General features: G+C 40.5%; 1 protein-coding gene across 7 annotated transcripts in view; it reads left to right on the forward strand.

Moving 5' to 3' along the window:
* Positions 1-23,117, forward strand: part of NUDT4 (nudix hydrolase 4) — a 54,880-nt gene that overhangs the window by 26,129 nt on the left and 5,634 nt on the right. For 5 of the 7 annotated variants that reach the window (XM_075856825.1, XM_075856829.1, XM_075856832.1 and 2 more), the window contains exons 2-4: positions 8,906-9,016; positions 12,839-12,883; positions 16,107-16,194. In XM_075856825.1, coding sequence (XP_075712940.1) covers positions 8,906-9,016; positions 12,839-12,883; positions 16,107-16,194 — 244 coding nt within the window. Of the gene's footprint in view, positions 1-2,275; positions 2,301-8,905; positions 9,017-12,838; positions 12,884-16,106; positions 16,195-23,117 lie in introns of those variants that run through there. The other 2 variants (XM_075856830.1, XM_075856826.1) reach the window with 2 other exon arrangements.

The raw sequence follows: 23,117 nt of genomic DNA on the forward strand, positions 1-23,117 counted from the left end.
GGTCCTGTTCCAACTACGCTATTGATGCCGTCAAAACGACGGAACCCTTGCACATAGGAGACAAACGAAAACCATTGGCCCTGGATCCGTCACCATTGAAATCAATGGTGATGGAAACTGAAACCTTTTGGTTTCCGTTTGTGTCAGTCAGGGTCCCGTTCTGACGGAAAGCTCAGACGGATCGTCTGAACGGGACAATGGCGCGGATGTGAAAGAAGCCTAAATAGTTGTTTTTTTTTAAGGTTGTGGACAATGTGACATCTTTGATTGCTTTAGCAATAGCGTCACCTACTGGCTGCATATATGGACTTGAAATGGAGTAAAAAAAAAATAGTGTAGTAAAGTAGGCAGAAAAAAATTATGCAATGTTAAGGAGGCTCTGTCACCAGATTTTGCAACCCCTATCTGCTATTGCAGCAGATAGGCGCTGCAATGTAGATTACAGTAACGTTTTTATTTTTAAAAAACGAGCATTTTTGGCCAAGTTATGACCATTTTTGTAGTTATGCAAATGAGGCTTGCAAAAGTCCAAGTGGGTGTGTTTAAAAGTAAAAGTCCAAGTGGGCGTGTATTATGTGCGTACATCGGGGCGTTTTTACTACTTTTACTAGCTGGGCGTTCTGACGAGAAGTATCATCCACTTCTCTTCAGAACGCCCAGCTTCTGCCAGATCACGCTGTGACGTCACTCACAGGTCCTGCATCGTGTCAGACGAGCGAGGACACACCGGCACCAGAGGCTACAGTTGATTCTGCAGCAGCATCAGCGTTTGTAGGTAAGTAGCTACATCGATTTACCTGCAAACGCTGATGCTGCTGCAGAATCAACTGAAGCCTCTGGTGCCGATGTGTCCTCGCTCGTCTGACACGATGCAGGACCTGTGAGTGACGTCACAGCGTGATCTGGCAGAAGCTGGGCGTTGTGAAGAGAAGTGGATGATACTTCTCATCAGAACGCCCAGCTAGTAAAAGTATTAAAAACGCCCCGATGTACGCACATAATACACGCCCACTTGGACTTTTACTTTTAAACACACCCACTTGGACTTTTGCAAGCCTCATTTGCATAACTACAAAAATGGTCATAACTTGGCCAAAAATGCTCGTTTTTTAAAAATAAAAACGTTACTGTAATCTACATTGCAGCGCCGATCTGCTGCAATAGGAGATAGGGGTTGCAAAATCTGGTGACAGAGCCTCTTTAAATACTTTTGTGTAAAAAAATAAATTAAAAAAAAGACTAGTATTATAGGTAGGATACGTTTTTGTGAACTTGCTTGCTCAAAGAGCCTGTGTGGTCTAAAAGCTTGCAAACATAATTTTGCTGGTTAGCTGATGGGTATCCTACCTATAATACGTTTGTCTTTTTTTGACACACATGTATCTAACATGCACAGGTGGAAATGTAATTAGCCATAGCACGGTGTATGCGTATACCTGTATTTAATTCTAGACTTTTTCTCTTTGTTTTACCATCATTTATTGCCTCTTGGATATACCCATCAATGTTGTTCTCTATGCCAACACCCTTTTTGGTGAACAGAATACAAAACGTGTGAGTCGTTTGTCTTGCTGTATCACTGGTCTATATCATAGGAACTGTAGGAACACCAGAGCGTTCAGACGTGGCAGATATTTTCAGCTGTGGATTTCCTTGTTGCATGCAGATTTGATGTGGATTTCACCCTATGCGTTAGGGTGAAAATCCTCTACAAATCCACACAAAAATTGACACGCTGCAGATTTGAAAATCCGCAGCGTGCCCACCTTTCCGCACCCATTTTTCCATGTGTGGATGGTGTTTTGAAAAACCCCATCCACGTTTATTGTACTGTAATTTTCAGTGCAGAATCCACACCGAAAACCCACCGCAATTCTGCAACGTCTGAATTAACGCTGTATATTTGTTTAAATATCCAATATACTTTATTGGCACTTAACACTTATGCACCTTTGAGCATACAGATGATGAAAAAAGTAAATCTAAGAAGTATGGGTATGCCACAAACTGGACGGTTACGTTCTACATCTGTACAGAGGTGCTGCATAAAATGGAATTTGTACCAAAAACGAAAATGGCTGTCAAGCGGTGTATAAGAAGTAGAATGTAAAAAGCACAGGATGGAATTCTACTAAATGGGTCCGTAATCCAGCCTTATCTTTTTCTGCTGCAGATCCTGTCAAGGAGTTATAAAAACAGATATAATAAAGTTTATACCAAAATGGAGAGATAAATGCTGCTCCTTGAGAGGAGAGCCAGAGAAAAGACGAGGGGGTCAAAGGGTACGAAATTTACCACTGGTAAGAACACCGCTAGCAAGTGCTGCGTTTATTGTGCCCTAGAAGTGGCAGATGTTGAGTCTCTACTTCATGTAGGCATGTCAGGGACTGTAGAAAGGAGTACTCGTTCATCTAGACAGGTTCAGCTTTTGCTATCTGACAAATCCGTTCTTAAAGAGGCTCTGTCACCAGATTTTGCAACCCCTATCTGCTATTGCAGCAGATAGGCGCTGCAATGTAGATTACAGTAACGTTTTTATTTTTAAAAAACGAGCATTTTTGGCCAAGTTATGACCATTTTTGTAGTTATGCAAATGAGGCTTGCAAAAGTCCAAGTGGGTGTGTTTAAAAGTAAAAGTACAACTGGGCGTGTATTATGTGCGTACATCGGGGCGTTTTTAATACTTTTACTAGCTGGGCGCTCTGAAGAGAAGTATCATCCACTTCTCTTCAGAACGCCCAGCTTACCTGCAGTCGATCTTACCTGCAAACGCTGATGCTGCTGCAGAATCAACTGTAGCCTCTGGTGCCGATGTGGCCGTCACGATGCAGGACCTGTGAGTGACGTCACAGATCTGCACTGTCAGAAGCTGGGCGTTCTGAAGAGAAGAGGATGTTACTTCTCTTCAGAGCGCCCAGCTAGTAAAAGTATTAAAAACGATGTACGCACATAGCAGATAGGGGTTGCAAAATCTGGTGACAGAGCCTCTTTAAACAAAAAAAGCTGTTTGGTTTGTACAACTATTTTTATTCAGGGGATCCCCCGATCAATGAAGCAGCTGGGGTGTCTGCATCGATGACGCGTTATTCAGTGCTCATTGAAATCGATGATGTGACTGGTCCTGCCGAGTGGCTATGCACTTAGTAAGTCCTCATGCCCACTTCAGTCTTTTTTCATTAGGGTGCTATCCGTTTTTTAAACGGATAGCACCCTGACACAATCATTTCAATGGGGCCATGCACATGTCTGTATTTTTAACGGAACTGTGCGGCTGTTCCGTCAAAAATAGGGCAGGTACTACTTCCCGTTTTTGATGGAACAGTCTCGGCCTTTGCATTGATTTGGTCCGTGAAACAACGGACTGCACACGGAAGCCATCCGTGTGAGGTCCGTGATTCACGGAACCATCATTAGCGGCCGTTCAAAGGCAAGCAGAAGTGTGCATGAGGCCTAGGGTTTTCCGTCCTGGCTGAAAGGGTGGAGCTGTGGGTCAGATTGTTGAAAAGTGTTGTCTTAAGCCAAAATTAAAAAAAAACAAAAAAACAACTCTTCCTAAGATTAAGTAAAATTATTAGGAATCCACAGATTTAACTTTGAAATTTAATTTGAATGTGGTCAGTCAATTCACACATATGCTTTGGGCTTCCTGTAGTTCCCCGTTCCTTGCAGGCTCCCTATAAATGTTCATAAACCTCCTCCGTCACCTATAAATCCATCTGGAATAATACAGTTCTGTAAGAAGAATAATGTTTTGCTGTGGCTTATCCCCCACTCCCTATTGCGGAAGTATTTATGTGTAGGTACAATTTCAGCGTGGGTTCTCCATCGAAAATCCGCAACCATAGGTTACATTGCCTCATTTGGTGCAGAAAATCGCAGATACGCACAGGTAATTCTGCAGGTAAAATAAGCACTTAATGTCACGGTTTTAGATGCGGTTTTTACATTTTGAGGTGGAAACCGGTACAGATATTATGCTGCGGGTATTGGTGTTATTTTTTTTGTTTGTTTTTTTTCTTAAAGAATCTTATCAGATATGTTCTGTGATGGAAATGCAAGATAAATTAACGTGCTGCAGGTTTAAAAATATCCACCGCAGGTGAATATACATGCAGAAAAATGCTACAACATGTTGATGAGATTACTTGTGAATGTTGGTAATTTAAAGGTAGAAAAAGAGGGATATAACCACGGCGCTGCTACTCAATAAGGATGCAGGAGTAGATAATGGTATTTATTAGTAGGCTACGCGTTTCAATGCCGCACCGGCATCTTCCTCAGGCCACATACTTGTGAATGTGGCCTTAGAGTGGATTCACACGTGGCAGATTATGTTGCAGAAATTTCTGCAAATGAAAATCAGTAACTTTTTTTTAAATTTGTGGTTGCTTGGGGGTGGAACAGATTTTCAGTCGCAGAAATTGCAATAAAATCTACCGCATGTGAATCCACCCTTACTACTTTCATGGATCCATTCCCAGTTTTGGCTGCAAAAAAATTGCATCAAAGTGTAAACAGAGCCTTACGTTTGCTTTGGAGTCTCCGTGTATGCTCACACCGCAGATTTGTTGCAGAAAGTTCTGCATCTCCTCTATTCATCTGAATTGGGTTTGCAGAAATCCATGCACATTCAGATGTATAGAATAGATTTTAAGTCGCAGAAATTTCTGCTACAAATCTGCCAGGTGTGAATATACCTTAACCTCTTTCTGCAGTTTCTGTATTGCAGACATGGAAAATTCCAACCAGCGTGTGCGATTTTACATTCCACCATTGGTTCACATGCCATCACCAGGAATGTTAATGGCTTTGTGTGACTGCATAACACCGCCTGATCTCCTGCTCTGCACAATGCCGGTGCATAACGTGCGTGCCCTGCTCCTCCGTATCACCCAGCTTGGAGAGTTGTGTTTCTTCACAAGGCATTGGACAAATTCGGGACATTTGTAAAATGATTTTGAGACCTTTAGTGATGAGCAGAATTGTGGCATATGATGGTTTTTATATGTGTTTTGCCCCCCTCCTGCAATCGGTCTCTTGACCCTGATTTACCAGACAGAATAGGGCAGGAGTATTGGCGTGCCCCATATGGCGTGCTTTTATATTTGATATCCTTGAATTCTTTTATATCCTGGGAGTATGGAATAATAAAATCTGCGTGTAGTGAAACCTATCCCAAAAGTGTTGCGCCATATCTTTTCTACATCTTTAATATAGGCTCCCATTCTGTCCGGAGAATCGGTGTTGAAAGACCGATATTCCTTCTGTGGAACTACAGGATTTTTGGGTGCTAAGGATTTCACCCTCTTTGTTACCTGCTCCGGTGTGGTAATCTGAGAAGAGTGCAGAGGGAATGACCTATTCCGTTTGTGCTAAGCCTTGTGTGCATTTCATAGCGGTATCTGATTTTTGTGGCCAGTTTAAGATTCCAATGTAGTCACAATTGTAAGACTGGCTTAACAAATGCTCTGCTATGGTCTTACTGGAACACTGGATCAGGACTGGCAATTTGTGATTTTCACATCATTGTACAAAATATGACGAAGGGCTGCAATTGTAGTGAAGAAACTGGATCTTTATTTATTCATGGCTGATGGGCTCTTCTAAGGGGTTTCAGTTGGTATAAGCAACTCCTCTAAACTACTGCTTGTGACTTCCATGTTTAAAAGGACATAGACCTTTGTGAATCACAGCCGTATGACCTGTGAGTATCTAGGCAGAATATTTAAAAAAAAAAAATAAATGGCACGTGCACCGATTTTTTTCCATATCTCCCATCTCCCTTCACATGTGTGGGCAAATCAGACACGTATTTGCTAAAGGTATGTTCACATGAGAAACGGCTGTAAAATACAGAGCTGTTTTGAAGGGAAAATAGCCTCTGATTTTCAGCTGTTTTTAAAGCATCGAACGTTTTTTTGGGAGCTGTTTTTCTGTTGACACAATGAAAAACGGCTGGAGAAGTGACATGCACTTCATGTTACAGGGAGTTTTTTGACATGCCGTTTTTTCAAACGGCCACGTAAAAAAAGGACCCTGTCTGGATGAAACGTAAAGACTGGCCACCTTCCTGCTGCAAGCAGGGTACACATGAATGTAAGGCACAGCTCCTTGATGGAGTGAAGAGCACTGTCTGAGGTCTCCATAATGATTGGTTAACCACCACTTCTCTATGCAGTGCTGTGGAAAAAATGCCTGCACTGTAGGGTTGTCACGATACCAGAATTTGGACTGCGATACCGATACTTCGTGTAGTATTACAATACTCTATACCAAAACGATACTTTGCCAACAATAATAATAATAAACAGTTCTTCTATTTTCTGATGTAAGGCGTGTGGTGTGATGAATTTTGAACCTCCATGTGCCTCACATTAATAGTAATTAACCCCATCATGTTGCTCAGTCATAATGGACAACATTGGGTTAATGTGTGAGGAACATGATAGGGTTAATTACCATTAATGTGAGGCACATGGAGGTTCAAAATTCATAATACCTCGTGCCTCACATTAATAAGTGAAAAATGTTTTATTTTATAACCGCGTAAACATGAATGACGCTATAAATGTGTTATTACGGTTGCGATGATATAGAGTATGTGTATATTTTATGTATTGAGACTTTCTTTTAACTTTAATGTACTGGCATATATCTATAGGCCAGTACATTAGCCTGTGTAGTGATAATACACAGGCAGTTGTTAGGACATACCTAAGTATGCCCTAACAAGAAATATGGTCAGACAGCCCTGGGGTCCTTCAATGGACCCTGGGCTGTCTGCCCATACATGGTATGTCCCTCGATCGCTTCACAGGGATTCTCTGTGACGCGATCCATAGGGCAACCCCCCATCTCATTTACCCCTTGAATGCTGCCGTCAGCTTTGATGGCAGACTTCAGGGCAATAACTGCGGAGATGAGATTTCTCTGATCCCAGCCGTTAGAGCAGGGCCGCGGCTGTGTAATACAGCCATTGCCCCGCTCCTGACAAGTGCGGATGGCGCTGCACTATTGAGCGGCGGCATAGGCACGGAAGACAACATGGGGGTGTTTTTTGGTTTGTGAAATAACGGTATTGAACAGTTTCAGGGTGCACGGTATCGAAACCCTATCGAAGTTTCGATGCATCGTGCTTCCCTACTGCACTGTATAGATAATAGAAAAAAGTAAAAGGGTACGTTTTATTAAAGGGGTTTTTACAGGACATTGATTGGCAATCTATCCGCAGAATGAGTTTGACATGCCACATTGGCTTCATTGTTTATGCAGGCACAGCAGCTCATCCGTACAGGTGGCTGTGCCTGGTGCTGCAACTTAGTCCCATTCATTCTGCTGATTGTCCCGGAGAAAAGGCCCCAATCGTTCAATCATTTATAGCCTGTCCTAAGGATACATTTTGGTCATACAGCATGCTACGGAGTTAATGAGAAAAAAGACCTTGTGTGAAAATCTGAGGCACCTGGATGTCCAGTTATGGGCCCATAGGGTACTATGAGCAACACACTGGGGGACCCCGTGTACGGTGTGTGTAACCCCTAATATGACAGTTTAGTCATCAAGAGCATACAATTCTTCTGAGATCAAACTATTTTAAAATGTGTTTTCTTTCTTTTATTCTATTGCAATATGTGTTTTGATATCATTTTGATTACAATTAATTTGTTAAATTGAGGTGTTCATTTCTAGCTATGAATATTTTTCCATTTTGTCAAATCCCTTGTATTAAAGATTAACTGAAGCTGCCGGCATTTGCACATTTTATGCATTCCATGCTGTCATGAGTAAGTGACTCAATAGGCAGGCTTATCTTGATTTGGCTTGAGATTTGGGTTCAAGGCTCAGAATTGTGTAGTGTATAAATGATTGATATAAGAGTAGCATACCTCATTGCTTCATTAGTAGCCTAACCCATAACAGATTCAGTGCTTTCTGTTGAAATGCTGTTTTATAAAGTTAATGGGGAGAGGGGGGTATTTGCAATTTTTCTACGCCAGTAAACTGTCGTAAAACTTCTGCTATTTAGCTGTTTTGTATGTGTGAAAGTCAGATTATTAATATGGCCTCCTACAGGGATTGACGCTCTGTTTTCCGAAACTCCAAAATGGCTTGTTTTCTTAGTTAAAGAGGTTCTGTCACTAGTTCATTAATGCCCTAACTAATCTAATAGGCGCTATGATGCTGATAACTAGTGTATTTTTGTTTTATTTTTTTCAACTTATTATTTGCAAAGTTGTGTATTTTTCTAAATATGCTAATTTGGCTATACTTGCCAAAAGGGTGGTAACTTTCTTTTCACTCTGGGCGGTTCAATGTGTTCTGTATGACGCTGTCCAATCAGCATGCAGTTCTTCTCTTCCCTGCGCACAGTGTGATGATATAGTATACAGCTTCCATTCCCGACTGTGTTTTCAATTGGTGATACCTCCGGTTGTTTTACAGCCAGAACTACGATCCCGGTGCCATATGAAAGATTAGCATCTCCTCTTTCAGATGGTCCACAGCCGGAGATATAACTATTTGAAGTGATCACCCTTCCCTCCAGCCTCAGTCTCTCACACAGGACCCCATCAGACGCTGTGACGTAGCTCCACCTCAGGAGAATCGCTGCTTTTGACACCCACTTGTCTAGTATAGACTCGTTTGCATATTTTTAAAAAAGCTTAAACTTTTAAAATCTTTTTGGGACACCATTTTCCCCAGCACTAGATTAGCTAGGAGATTGGGCATTAGTAATCTAGTGGCAGATCCTCTAAATTGTGATTCACGCTTTTGAGGTGAAAGCATTCTAGTCATCAAAAGGTTAAACTATTTGTTCGGCTTGGCAGGGTAAACAAATGGTGTGTGTGTGTTTATATGCATGAATTCTGATTTCCAATCTTGCAATGTGTTTACTATGTTCCAGATACTCTTGGTCAGCAGCAGTCGTTACCCTGATCAATGGATTGTACCAGGTGGCGGAATGGAGCCAGAGGAGGAGCCTGGCGGAGCGGCAGTGAGAGAGGTGTATGAAGAGGTATAATAAACACTTTTCCCATATATTTATTGATTTGGGTGTTGTGAAACCGTGTGGTTATGTTCACTAGATATTTTTAATTTCCTTGGCCATAAAATGTAGGAAAACTGAAAACTGGCTTCATTGAGTTAGCATGGTTCAGATAAAGTTTGTTGACCCTTAGCTCAATAATAAATTTAGAGAAACATTACAGCAGCAATAGAGAGATCAAGATCTTTTTTCCTAGTGCTTTATACTCTGCATCCGCCACAAGCATGACCTTGATCACATTGCTCTTATTTAACCTTGTAGTGTTTAGAATAAGATAAGCATAGTAGTTCAGAGCATAAACTCAAACTGCTAGTTGCCTATTAACTTAAAGGGAATGTGTTGCCAGCAAAACATGTTTTGTTTTTTTTTTTAGTTAAACAATTAGTGTGTAGGTGATTAAACATTGTTCTAATTTTTTTTATTTTTTTCACGAGTCAGGAAATATTATAAATTGGGTTCAATTTATAATATTTCCCAGCACTGGTCACTAGATGGAGCAATTCCCAAAATTGCAGCATTGCATGTGGTAAATAAAGCAACCACATTGCTTTATGCTGCAAAATTGGGAAAAAATCCCTCGCTCTAGTGAGCTCTCAGAATCCCCCCCTCCTTTATCCTGGCTAGTGCCGGGAGAAACGAGGGGTTTGAACGGTCTAACCTCCTACACTGTGTGTCGCCATTTTTTGAGCTAACACACAGTGTAGAAGGTTTACATACACTAGTAAACACACACTGAAACATGAACATACATAGAAATCTCTTACCTGCTCTAGTCGCCGCCGCTCCCTCCGTCCGGTCCGTCTGCTGCCGCTGCTCCATGTGCACAAGTCCGGAAGCCGCGACCGGAAGTAGTAATCTTACTGTCCGGCCGCGACTTCCGGTCCACAGGAAAATGGCGCCGGACGGCGCGCATTTCAAATTGGACTGCGTGGGAGCGGCGCATGCGCCGTTCCCACACAGCGGCGTACACGATAGTGGATGGAACGGGCCCCGTTCGCAGTCACTATGGGACTGGAGCTGCCGTATTCCATTTCTGTATGTGTCGTTAATCGACACATACAGAAATGGAAAAAAAAATGGCAGCCCCCATAGGGAAGAAAAAGTGTAAAAATAGAAAAAAGTAACACACAAACACACAAATAAATATAAACGTTTTTAATAAAAACCCTAACATAAAACTGATATAAAAAAAAAAATGTTTGACACTGTTCCTTTAAGTAAAGGCAGCATATTGTGTTTCCGTTTGAGTGTTGCTTCAAAAGAAGATTTAAAACAAAAAAAAGATTAACCGCTATAGGTGGCCATACACATTAGATGTATGTCGGCCGAAATGACTGACCATCTAATGAGTTTGGTGGTGTACGACTCTCCCCTGACGGCAGATGTCAGGATAGAGAAGAGTTGGGCATGTTGGATTTCAATATGCCAGATCCTTTTGTTTGCAAGAAGATAAAATGTCGCCAGAGGAGTCTGTCAGCGGCTTTTAAAGGGAATGTGTCGAATGTTTTTTGTTTTTTTTAGTTAAACAATTCATTTTTAGGTGATTACACATTGTTTTAATTTTTTCACAAGTCAGGAAATATTATAAATTAGATTCTAATTTATAACATTTCCATGTGCTGGCCACTAGAGGGAGCAGTTCCCAAAATTGCAGCATGGTCAATGTGCTAAAGCAACCTCATTGCTTTATGCTGCAAATTTGGGGTAGACACACTCTCTAGTGTCCTCACACAAGCCCCTCTCCCTTATTCTGGCTAGTGCCAGGAGGAGGGGTTTGAATCTTCAAACCTCCTACACTGTGTTCCGCCATTTTCTGAGCGACTGCACAGTGTATTAGGATTAGATACAGGGCTCAGCAGACAGTATAACACAAACATACACGAACATAATACACACATCACATACACGAACATAAATTACCTGCTCCTGCCGCCTCCACTCCTATTACTTGTGCCTTCGCTTCCTTGAACATATGGCCGGAAGCCACGGCCGGAAGTCGTCATCTTACTGTCCGGCTTCCGGTCCACATGAAAATGGCGCCGGATTTCGCTCTGCGAACGAGCTTAGTTTTGGCCTGTGTGGGAGCGGCGAATGCGCCGTTCCCACACAGACTGAGTACGCTGCAGAGAATGGAACGGCTCCCATTCGCATTCTCTATGGGGTTGTATGTGCCGTATTCCATCTCTGTATGTGTCGTTAATCGACACGTACAGAGATTAAAAAAATGGCAGCCCCCATAGAGAAGTAAAAGTAAGAAAAAAGTAGAACATGAGAACACAAATAAATAAAATTGATGTTAATATCCTATTAAAAGCAATATGATAAAAAAAAAAAAAATTTCATGACACCTTCCCTTTAAGTCTTTTCCCTATTGAGAACTCATAGAAGATTGGCCCGAGTGTACATGGGGGCGGGGGGGGGGGGGGTCGGGACAGCTATCTGAAAAGTATAGCCAGCTTTAGGGTGGAGGCGGGGAGATACAAAATCCTCAGTGGACTTTGACACCAATCCATAGCGAATCTGCAGCAAAATATGCATATGTTACATTCAGATTTCTCCCTTTGCATTCCAAAGAGAGAGAATTCAGCAGTGAAAATCTGTGACAAATGGCCTGAATTCACCCTTAAAGACTGCAGTAGGCAAAACAAATTTGCATGCTCTAAACTGCACTAGTGGTCAACGGAGCATTTATCTGTTGTGGGTGTTTTACCAGTATTTGAAAATGGTCTAAAGAGATTCACTATCTTCTATAAGGTCCAAATGCAGAAGAAAGCAGCAAAAATGGAACAGAGAGCGTTCAGTATTACCAATATTATGTGCAGGGGGTGGGCAGAAGAAAAAGTCTGTGAAATGCAGCTTCAGCCAATCGCTGCAGAGCAGGAGTGATGTCACAAAAGGGATGTCATTATGACAACTGTTCTTGTACAGCCAAGTAACCTGTAGCAGTCTCTTTTGTTGTGGTAAAGGAACTATAATGTACGTAGCATTTGAGGGGCCATAGTGAAAGAGTTAACAAGCGTAATATGTTAGAGGACCTGTCACCTCTCCTGACATGTCTATTTTTAGTAAATACTTTTATTCCCCATGAAATAACAATTCTGGAACATGTGTTTTTTAGAACTGCATTGTGCCGTTCCTCTGTTATTCCTCCTAGAAATGCATGAATAAACTGGGTGTTACCATTACTCTGTTCAGGGGACGTGACCCTACACATTCTCACTCTTGGCACTGATTGGACATTGTCAGATTGTGGAGGGACACGTCCCTTGACCAGAGGAATGGTAAAGGCCCTTTTACAGCGGCCGGTGCAGCGAGCGCCGATCAACGAGACATCGATCGCTCGTCCCCATCCATTATTATCATGTCGGCAGCGCGTCACCCTGTTTACACAGGGAGAGGTGCTGCTGACAACAATAATCTTTTACTTTTTTTTAAACTATACGACGAGCAGATGATCGGGCGTTTGCGCGTTCATCTGCTGATTGTTCCCCTGTTTACACATGGCAATTATCGTCAACGAGCGTTATATTAATGCTCGTTTGCCCGATAATCGTCCTGTGTAAAACCCCCTTAACACCCAGTTGTCAATTTATTCATGCATTTCTAGGAGGACTAACAGAGGAAGTTCACAGTTTGCAAAGCGAAGGGGGAGATCCACGTCACATCCACAACAAAATCTGCGACCTATGAACTCAGCCTAAATCTGAAACGGTTTCATTCCAAAGTACAGGTTTTGGTTTTTTTTTTCTTTTTTTGTTTTTTTAAATTGAATTTATTTTTTTCTTTATACAGGCTGGAGTGAAGGGGAAGTTGGGTAGACTCCTGGGAATATTTGAGGTGAGTGTTCTTTAATTGTATTTTCATGGACTTCAGTCTCCTGAAACTTGACATTACTGGGAAAGATACCAATTTTAACCCTTTCAGGACCAAGGTTCATCGATGACCAGCCCCATTTTTTTTCAAATCTGACGTGTCATTTTATGTAGTAATAACTCTGGAATACTTTTGCCTATCCGAGCGATTCAGAGATTGTTTTTCTCGTGACATATTGTACTTTGTTAGTGGAAAAATTTGGTCAATAAATTCATAGCTTATTTGTGAAAAACACCAAAATTTAAAGAAAATGTGCAAAAATTATAATTTTTCTAATTTTAAATGTAATCCACTTGTAAAACAGATAGTAATACCACACAAAATTGTTGCTAATTAACATCCCCCATATGTCTACTTTATGTTTGCATTGTTTTTTGAACATTATTTTATTTTTCTAGGACGTTACAAGGCTTAGAACTTTAGCAGCAATTTCTCACATTTTCAAGAAAATTTCAAAAGGCTATTTTGTCAAGGACCAGTTCAGTTCTGAAGTGGCTTTGAGGGCCTTGTGTACTATATAGACCCCATTTTTAAAACTGCACCCCTCAAAGTATTCAAAACAGCATTCAGAAATTTTTATTAACCCTTTAGGCGTTTCACAGGAATTAAAGCAAAGTAGAGGTGAAATGTACAAATTTTTTTTATTTTTTTTTGCCGAAATTAATTTGTAATGCATTTTTTTCTGTAACACGGAAGGTTTTACCGGAGAAATGCAACTCAATATTTATTGCCCAGATTCTGCAGTTTTTAAAAATATCCCACATGTGGCTCTAGTGTGATAATGGACTGAAGCACCGGCCTCAGAAGCAAAGGAGCATCTAGAGGATTTTGGGGTCTCCTTTTTTTTAGAATATATTTTAGGCACCATGTCAGGTTTGAAGAGGTCTAGTGGTGCCAAAACAGTGGAATCTCCCCAAAAGTGGTTTTGGAAACTACACACCTCAATATATCTAGGGGTATCGTTGGCATCTTGACCCGACAGGTCTTTTGTTATATTTATTGGAATATGTCTATGAAAATCTAAATTTTTTGTTTTCTGAAATTTTTACAAGGAATAAAGAATAAAAAGCACCCCCAAAACTTGCAAAAGCTAATTCTCACGATTACGGCAATACCCCATATGTGGTAATAAACTGCTGTTTGGACCCATGGCAGAGCTCAGAAGGGAAAGAGCACCATTTTGCTTTTGGAGCGCAGATTTTTCTTGGTAATAGTTCTGTTTGAAATACCAGCAAAACCCCAGTTTATAATGCGGTGGCATATGTAAGCTGGGCAGAGTACATCAGGGCATAATAAGAGTGTATAATAAGGGGGTCAATAAATAATTCATAGATGTGTGGCCGGTGTTGCACTGATAAATGGTGCCCAATCTTATCCGCTTTTGGGCACTCTGCACAATTTCTGTCGCTATATTCTGAGCACCAGAACTTTTTTTTTTTTCTCCACCGGAGCCGTGCGAGGGCTTATTTATTACGTTACAATCTGTAGTTTTCATTGGTACCATTTTAGGGTACATGTCATTTTTTTTTTTTTTTGATCACTTTTTATTCGATTTTTTTTTTTAAATTTATTTTTTGCAAGATAAGTGACAAAAAAAAAACATACATTTTGACAATGTTTTTTTGTCTTTTTTTTTTTTTATATACACTGGTCACTGTGCGCTATAAATGACATTTTACCTTATTCTCAGGTCGGTACGATTACGGCGATACCATATGTATATAGTTTTTTCTAATGTTTTGTGGCGTTTGTGCAATAAAATCACTTTTTATTATTTCTTTTTTGTGTCACCATATTCTGAGAGCCATAATTTTATTTTTCAGTCTAAAAAGCTGTGTAAAGACTTGTTTTTTGCGGGACAGGTTGTAGTTTTTATTGGTATTATTTTGGGGTACATGCACATTTTTGATCACTTTTTATTCTATATTTTGGGAGGGGTGATGACCAAAAAAATAGTGATGCTAGTATTGTTTTTTAAATTATTTTTTGCGGTGTTCACCATGCGGGAAAAATAATATTATTGTTTTATAGTTTGGGTAGTTACGAACGCGGTGATGCCAAATATGTGTACAATAAAAGCATTTTTTGTAACTTATAATTTGTTTTTACACTTTTATAAAACATTTTTATAACTTTTTTTTTTTTCTACTTGTTTTATTTGAAGACCTGCAGCACTGGTGGCTGCTATAACACATTACACTACCTAGGTAGTGTAACGTATTATAAACTGTCAGTGTGACGTTGACAGTCACACTGACAGGAAGCCTATGAGAACCAGCTGGTCCTCATAGGCTTCCGTGAATGGCAGACCCGGAGGCCGTTGTATGGCCTCCGGTTTTGCCATGCAACTGACGGCAGCACCCGCAATCGGTCCTCGGGAAAATTTGTTGTAGCAACAAACTTTTCAGTTTGTTACTACAACAAACTTTCCCTGCGATCACATGATCGGGACCTGAACCAATCAGGTCCCGATTATGTTTCCGGGACCAGAGGCAGGGGTTAGCAGCGCGATCCGGGTGTCCGCACTACTCTGAGTTACCCGGATCGCGCTTTTAACACCCACTGGGAATTCACGTCAGCGCTGCACAGTCTCTAGCAAGCGCCGACGTGAATTTACTCTGGGCGGTCAGGAAGCCGTTAATAATGGTGATAATAATCTCTGTAGCCGAACCAGTCAGTGAGCAGGTTGTTGGGGAGACGAGGACACTGACACAGCCGGCGTCCGAGCGCTTTTCACAGCGATATGCCGACTGGAACAGAGATCTGTATATTCACATCCTGGCAGCACGGGGTATGTGCGAAAAGAACGTGAATCTACAGATTGTAGGCATGAAAGGGTTAATAGTCAAAGGTGCTCAGTTTAAATTGACCCATGAAATGGGTTCCCATTCCATCAAAAAGCTGAATAAGGGGTTGGATTCTTGTAGTATTCTCTCTGGGAAGGGGTTGCCATTATGGACCAGAAAGATAAGGGGCTGCTAAACATTGAACTGGTAGATTTTATATACACTAATGAAATTCCTGAGCAACTGGTGAACTGGCAATTTACAGGTCTAAATATTTTAACGCAGCCCTATTTTTTATCAATGTGATCATTCAAATCCCAATCTATTACATGATATTTAAAACAAATATATTAACCCATACTTTGTCACACTAAAGAATTTTTTTTTCTCTCCTTTTTAAGCAGAATCAAGATAGAAAGCATAGGACTTATGTGTACGTACTCACTGTCACTGAGGTTCTAGAAGACTGGGAAGATTCTGTGAACATAGGTAAGTACTGCTTGTTTTTTAATGAAGATTATAAGGTTATTATCACCGTGCTAGTTTTGCTTTATTGTCGAGCTACTCTTTTGGGGTTGTCTTGACACACTGTTCTCCAGCAACATTTACTTTGGCTAATACCACACACACATTTGTTCTTATATATTTCCACTGCCTATATACTGGATCCGAATGATTGAAATAGGAATGGTTTGAATGGCCAGAGGCAGGACCTAATATGCCCCCAGTCAGTGTGAAACTGACCGGTATAATACCCTGCAATACATTGGTATTGCAGGGTATTAGGGTAATCTAACAACGATCCAACAGTTGGATCTTCAAGTCCCTAGTGGACTACAAGTCCCTACAAAAATTGTACAAAAATGTAAAAGTTCAAAGTATTAAAAATCACCCCACCCTTGTTCCCTTTTATAAAGTCCTTTATTAGAAAAAAATAAAATAAACCATGTATAATTTGTATCGCCGCGTCCGTTACGCCGCGGCCTGAACTGTAAGAATATAATGTAATTTATCCCGCACGGTAACCGCCATAAGAAAAAAAAAAAAGATACCAGAATTGCTTTTTTTAGTCACTTCAGCTCACAAAAAATTTAATAAATGGGGATCAAAGAGTCGCATGTACCCAAAAATTGTACCAATAAAAACGACAGTTTGTTCCGCATAAAACAAGCCCTCACACACCATTCTTGATGGAAAAATAAAAAAGTTATGGCTCTTAGAATATCGCGACACAAAACGAAATAATTTTTTTAAAACCGTGATTTTTATCGTGCAAACACCGTAAAACATAAAAAACCTATATGCGTATCACCGCAATCGCATCTACCCGCAGAATAAATTAAATGTAATTTATAATGTACGGTGAACGCCTAATTACACTAAATTCATCCAAAAACCTGTGGGATCAAAATGCTCACTATACCCCTAAATTATTTTTAGGGCTGTAGTTTCCCAAATGGGGTCACTTCTGGGGGGTGTCAACTGTTTTGGTCCCTCAGGGGCTTTGCAAATGCGACATAGCGACCAGAAACCAATCCAGCAAACTTGAGCTCCAAAAGCCAAATAGCGCTCCTTCCCTTCTGAGCCCCGCCGTGTGTCCAAAGAGCCATTTATCACCACATATGGGGTATTGCCGTAATCAGGAGAAACTGCTTTACAAATCTTGTGGCGCTTTTTCTTCTTTATGCCTTGTAAAAATGTATCATTTCTACGTTTTATTGGAATTTCATTTTTACAGACTACACTAAATTCAGCAAAAAACCTGTGGGATTAAAATGCTCCTTATACCACTCTATAAATTCCTTGTGGGATGTAGTTTGCCAAATGGTGTCTTTTTGGGTGGTTTCTACTATTTTGGCCCCACAAGACCTCTTCAAACCTGACATGGTGCCTAAAATATATCCTAATAAAAAGGAGGCCCCAAAATCCTCTAGGTGCTCCCTTGCTTCAGTCCATTAGCGCAGTAGGGCCACATGTTGAATATTTCTAAAAAAAAAAAAAAAAAAAGCTGCAGAATTTGGGCAATAAATAATGGGTTGCATTTCTCGGGTAAAACCTTCTGTGGTACAGAAAAAAAAGAAATTTGTAAATTTCACCTCTACTTTAGCTCTAATTCGTGTGAAACACCAAAAGGTTTAAGAAACTTTCTTAATGGTGTTTTGAACATTTTGAGGGGTGCAGTTTTTGTAAAACAGGCCCTACTTTTTCTTTCTGTTTTATTTATTTATTACTTTTGTATTTATTAAAAATAAATAGGTTACTGGGTTATTGACTATTTCACAGGACATAGGCTGGCAGTCCCCATTCTGTTTTTTATCATTTTCACCAGCGTTCCCACATAAGTGTCAGCTTTATTGTGAATATAGCCCACTTTTCTTAACACAGACACTCCTATTCCTCAATGTATAAAATAATAATTTTTTTTGCGTTGATATAACTGTGTATTTATAGCTTGTATATGTACTAGCGCTTTCTTTTATATAACAGCTGATTATCAACAACATAAGAAATGATGGCTATATTCACAATAAAGCTGACACTTATGCGGGCTAACCTATTATTTATTTTTAATAAATAATACAAAAGTAATAAATAAGTGGAAAGAAAAAGTTAAAAAGCATGAAAATGCATATAGTTTAATTGCATTCAATCAAAGTACATTTTTAAATGACCGCACTATTTCCTATCTACTATTGTACACCTGATGTAATAATCTAAAACATCCCTATATTATTCCAACTAATATATTTAAGGGCATGCCTTTCATCCAGTGCAAATTCAAGCAACTCAAGCTAGGACCTCAGAAAAAAATTGTGGCTCTCCCCAAGTCTGATAAGTGAAGGTCACAAATTTAGGCTGTGTTCTCACGTGGGTTTTTTTTTTGTTTTGTTTTTTTGCTGCGTGGTACAAAAATTGTGCTCAGAGCCTTGGGAAGGAGGCAAAAATGAATTCCCAGGGCTTTGGTCTGAAATGGTTCAACTTAACACTAAGCTCCTATTCACGCGAGCGTTGTTAACGTCCGTGTGCTGTCCAGAGTTCAGAAAATACAGTAAATGAATTAAACACTGACACGTTAAATTCAATGGAATAATTTACATGTCCGTTTTTTTTAAATATTTTCACACGGACCATTAAAAGCCACTAGTTTTGTCTGATTCTCACATTGAAGTTGGGTTGAATGGGTTCATGAATAAATCTTGACAGCGCGTGGATGTGATCTTAGTGCGGTCTATCTTTCATGGATGGTTTGCTAGGAGACGCTGAAACGAAATCCGTAACAAATGTGAAAAACTGATGCTATACGGATGTAAAAAATAGACGAACGATTTAACGCTGATGAAAAATCGTCCGTTTTTTTCCTGATGTGTAACAAACTAGTTTCACAGCGCTCGTCTGAAAGGGACCTAAGGGTATGTTACATACAGTATAAATTTAAGGCAGAAAAATGTGAGCTTGATTTAAAAACCAGCAGATTTTTCAGAGTTTTTTTTATTTTTGCAAGCGTTTCAGAAGCATATTTTGAAGGGGTTTTTTTTAGGCATATTTTGAGGTGAATTTTTAAAGTTTCATTTATTTTATTTCTAGTGTAAATGGTAAATCGGCTTGTTAAATGTTACAAAATAACATGCACTGCACTGTATTTCCCACTGAAATCAATGGGAAGCTGTTTGCAGTGTATTTCAGAGCATAATACGAATGTTTTATTCACCAAAATGCGCCTTAAAATAAGCCGTATTAACTTGCTCTAAGACAACAACAAAAGAAAAGGAGCTGGAGCTATCAAGTGCCAAAGTATTTATATCCACCCTTAAGAGTGTCCTACATTGCCATGCCCTGAAAGACTATCATGCAAAAGAAGCCCCTACTCCATGACCGGCATAAAAAAGCCAGACTGAAGCCTGCACTTGGATAAACACCTAGCCTTTTGGAGGAGGGTTCTCTGGTCCGATGAAACACAAATTTAACCGGTTAGAATGATCAGCGCTATGTATGGAGTCAAAACGGTGAGGCTTTTAATCCAAGGAGCTCTATCCCAACTGTGAAGCAAAAAACCTGTCTCATTAAGGCAACCCAGAAACTTGACTGACTTACAGTTCTGTAAGGAGGAATAGGCAAAAATGTGGGTAAAGTCCCGTCAGTGATCCGAGGAATGATAGAACATGTCCTCTTTTTCCTCGGATCCGAGAATCTGGTCAGTTTTCACGGACCCGATTCCCCCCGCTAAAGTGAATGGGTCCGTGAAAACTATCTGGTGCCACTCGGATGCCGTTAAAAACGGCCCGAGTGGCACAACGTGTGCATGAGGGGTAAGTGTATGTAAACGTTTTGCCTCAACTGTACCAAAAAACATGATATAGGTCGATATGTGTATATGAATATTAACCTAATTCTCTTTTGATTAGCTTGTACTGACGACAAAACATTGTCGTATTAACAGAACATAAACCATCCGACGTGTATTCTCCAATATGGGACCTGTTTTATTGCTTATAGCTTCTTTATCCCTGAGATTTGCGACATTACAGTTGATAAGGAGCATCTTAAATACGTTTTCCGAGATCAGAAAAATGAGGGGCGGGTATTCCATAAAACCATTAGAACCCTTACTCACCTGACCGATCCCCTGGCGTTTCTGCGCAGCCGATCCGGTGCTCTCCGATCGATCTCAGTAAAAAAAACTTTTAAATGGTAACGGACATTGTCAACATGTACTGCTTCTAACAAGGTGGTGGTTAGAGGCTCCCCACCCAAACATAGAATTGGAGCATTTGACAATTCTGATATAATGTCGGAAATCTCAGCAAAAGCAATTTACTTAAACTGCAAGGTCTATGTAAGGCCTCATGCACACGACCGTAGCTGTGTGCACAGTCCATGATTACAGCTCGGACAGCCAACGAGTGTCATCTGCGGGCCGTCCGCAATCCCGAACCGTGGACACACTTTAACCCCTTAGTGGCCAGCCCAATTGTTTAGGCCTTAAAGAGGCTCTGTCACCAGATTTTGCGACCCCTATCTGCTATTGCAGCAGATAGGCGCTGCAATGTAGATTACAGTAACGTTTTTATTTTTAAAAAACGAGCATTTTTGGCCAAGTTATGACCATTTTCGTATTTATGCAAATGAGGCTTGCAAAAGTACAACTGGGCGTGTTTAAAAGTAAAAGTACAACTGGGCGTGTATTATGTGCGCACATCGGGGCGTGTTTACTACTTTTACTAGCTGGGCGTTGTGTATAGAAGTATCATCCACTTCTCTTCACAACGCCCAGCTTCTGGCAGTGCAGACACAGCCGTGTTCTCGAGAGATCACGCTGTGTCGTCACTCACAGGTCCTGCATCGTGTCAGGCGAGCGAGGACACATCGGCACCAGAGGCTACAGATGATTCTGCAGCAGCATCGGCGTTAGCAGGTAAGTCGATGTAGCTACTTACCTGCAAATGCTGATGCTGCTGCAGAATCAACTGTAGCCTCTGGTGCCGACACGATGCAGGACCTGTGAGTGACGTCACAGATCTGCACTGCCAGAAGCTGGGCGTTCTGAAGAGAAGTGGATGATACTCAGAAAGCCCAGCTAGTAAAAGTAGTAAACACGCCCCGATGTACGCACATAATACACGCCCAGTTGTACTTTTACTTCTAAACACGCCCAGTTGTACTTTTGCAAGCCTCATTTGCATAAATACGAAAATGGTCATAACTTGGCCAAAAATGCTCGTTTTTTAAAAATAAAAACGTTACTGTAATCTACATTGCAGCGCCTATCTGCTGCAATAGCAGATAGGGGTTGCAAAATCTGGTGACAGAGCCTCTTTAATGACCAAGCAATTTTTTTTTAATTTTCTATTGTCGCACTTAAAGAGCTCTAACTTTTGTAACTTTTTTTTTCCGTCAACATAACTGTATGAGGACTTTTTTTTGCGGGACTAGTTGTATTTTTTAATAGCACCATTTTGGGGTACATATAATTTTTAGATTTTTTTTTTGTTGGGGGGGATAGAAAAAAAACCCCAGCAATTCTGCCAAAGTTCTATGCGTTTTTAAATTTACGGCGTTCACCGTGCGGCGTAAATAACATGTTACATTTATTCTATGGGTTGGTACGATTACGGTGATACCACATATGTATGTTTTTTTTTATGTTTTACTACTGTTGCGCAATAAAAAAACTTTTGAACTAAAATTATTTGTTTTTGCATAGTCTCTTTCCAAGAGCCATACCTTTTTATTTTTCCGTCAATATGAGGGCTTGTTTTTTGCGGGACAAGACGTAGTTTTCATTGGTACTTTTTTGGGGTACATGAGACTTATGATTAACTTTTATAATTACTTTATTGGGGGGCAATGGAAAAAAAATACCAATTTCGTCAAAATCTTTTGCATTTAATTATTTTTACGCCGTTCACCTTGCGGTTTAAATTCCATTTAGACTTTATTTTTTGGGTCGTTACTGTCGTAGCGATACCATATATGTGTACTTCTCTATTTTTTTTACACTTTTACTAAATAAAACCACTTTTTATTGGAAAAAATTGTTTTATTTTTTTTAACTGTGATCTTTATTAATTTTTATTTCACGTTCATTGCTTATTTTTTTTTAGTCCTAGAAAGGAACTTCACTGTGCGATCTTTTGATCGCAGATATAATGCTTTGGTACACCAAAGCATTATTGCCTGTCTGTGTAAATCTGACAGGCGATCTATTAGGACGGCCTAATAGGCATATAGCTAGGGCAGGTCGCACTTGCGGGCCGCTGATGGGTGACAGGGAGCTCCCCGCCCTCTGTAAACGACTTAAATGTCGCGGTCGCTATTTACTTCGATAGTTACCATTGGAGTAGGAACCCGGCTGTCATCAGACAGCTGAGCACCCTCTCCAGCCTGCACGGGACACCCATGCAGGACTTAGCTTAGGCTGCCTCTAAGAAAGGCAGCGGCCTAGCCTAAGGCCCCTTAGTGACAGCCGTGAAAAGGCCTATTGGTGGTCACTAAGGGGTCAAGGATCCCGGACTGCAAATACGACCTGTAAAACGACTTGTCCTATTTTTTTTTTTGCCGTCGGGCTTCCAAACCATTCCAGCCCATAGGATAGAATGTGTCCTATACTATCCGCAATTGCAGATAGTATGCGGCTGCAAAACTACGGTCGTGTGCATGAGGCCTAAGTAACAGACCAGACAGCCCAGGTTCCTGAAGCGTTCTACGGATGCTCCAGGATGCAGTGTAGTGGAGGATAAATTTGCATGCTGGCTGTAAGGATTTCTCCAAAATAAGTTACTAAACAGGAGCAATTCTGTTTAGTGGTCTCATTTAAGTTCCATAAAATGACGTGTAAACACATCGCAGTTGGGGAGCTCTTAACTGGATGTTTATATAAGTCATAGTGATCGTGCATGTGCAGCAGTTGTTTA

The sequence above is a fragment of the Rhinoderma darwinii genome, chromosome 3 (assembly GCF_050947455.1).
Source record: "Rhinoderma darwinii isolate aRhiDar2 chromosome 3, aRhiDar2.hap1, whole genome shotgun sequence".
Classification (NCBI taxonomy): Eukaryota; Metazoa; Chordata; class Amphibia; order Anura; family Rhinodermatidae; genus Rhinoderma; species Rhinoderma darwinii.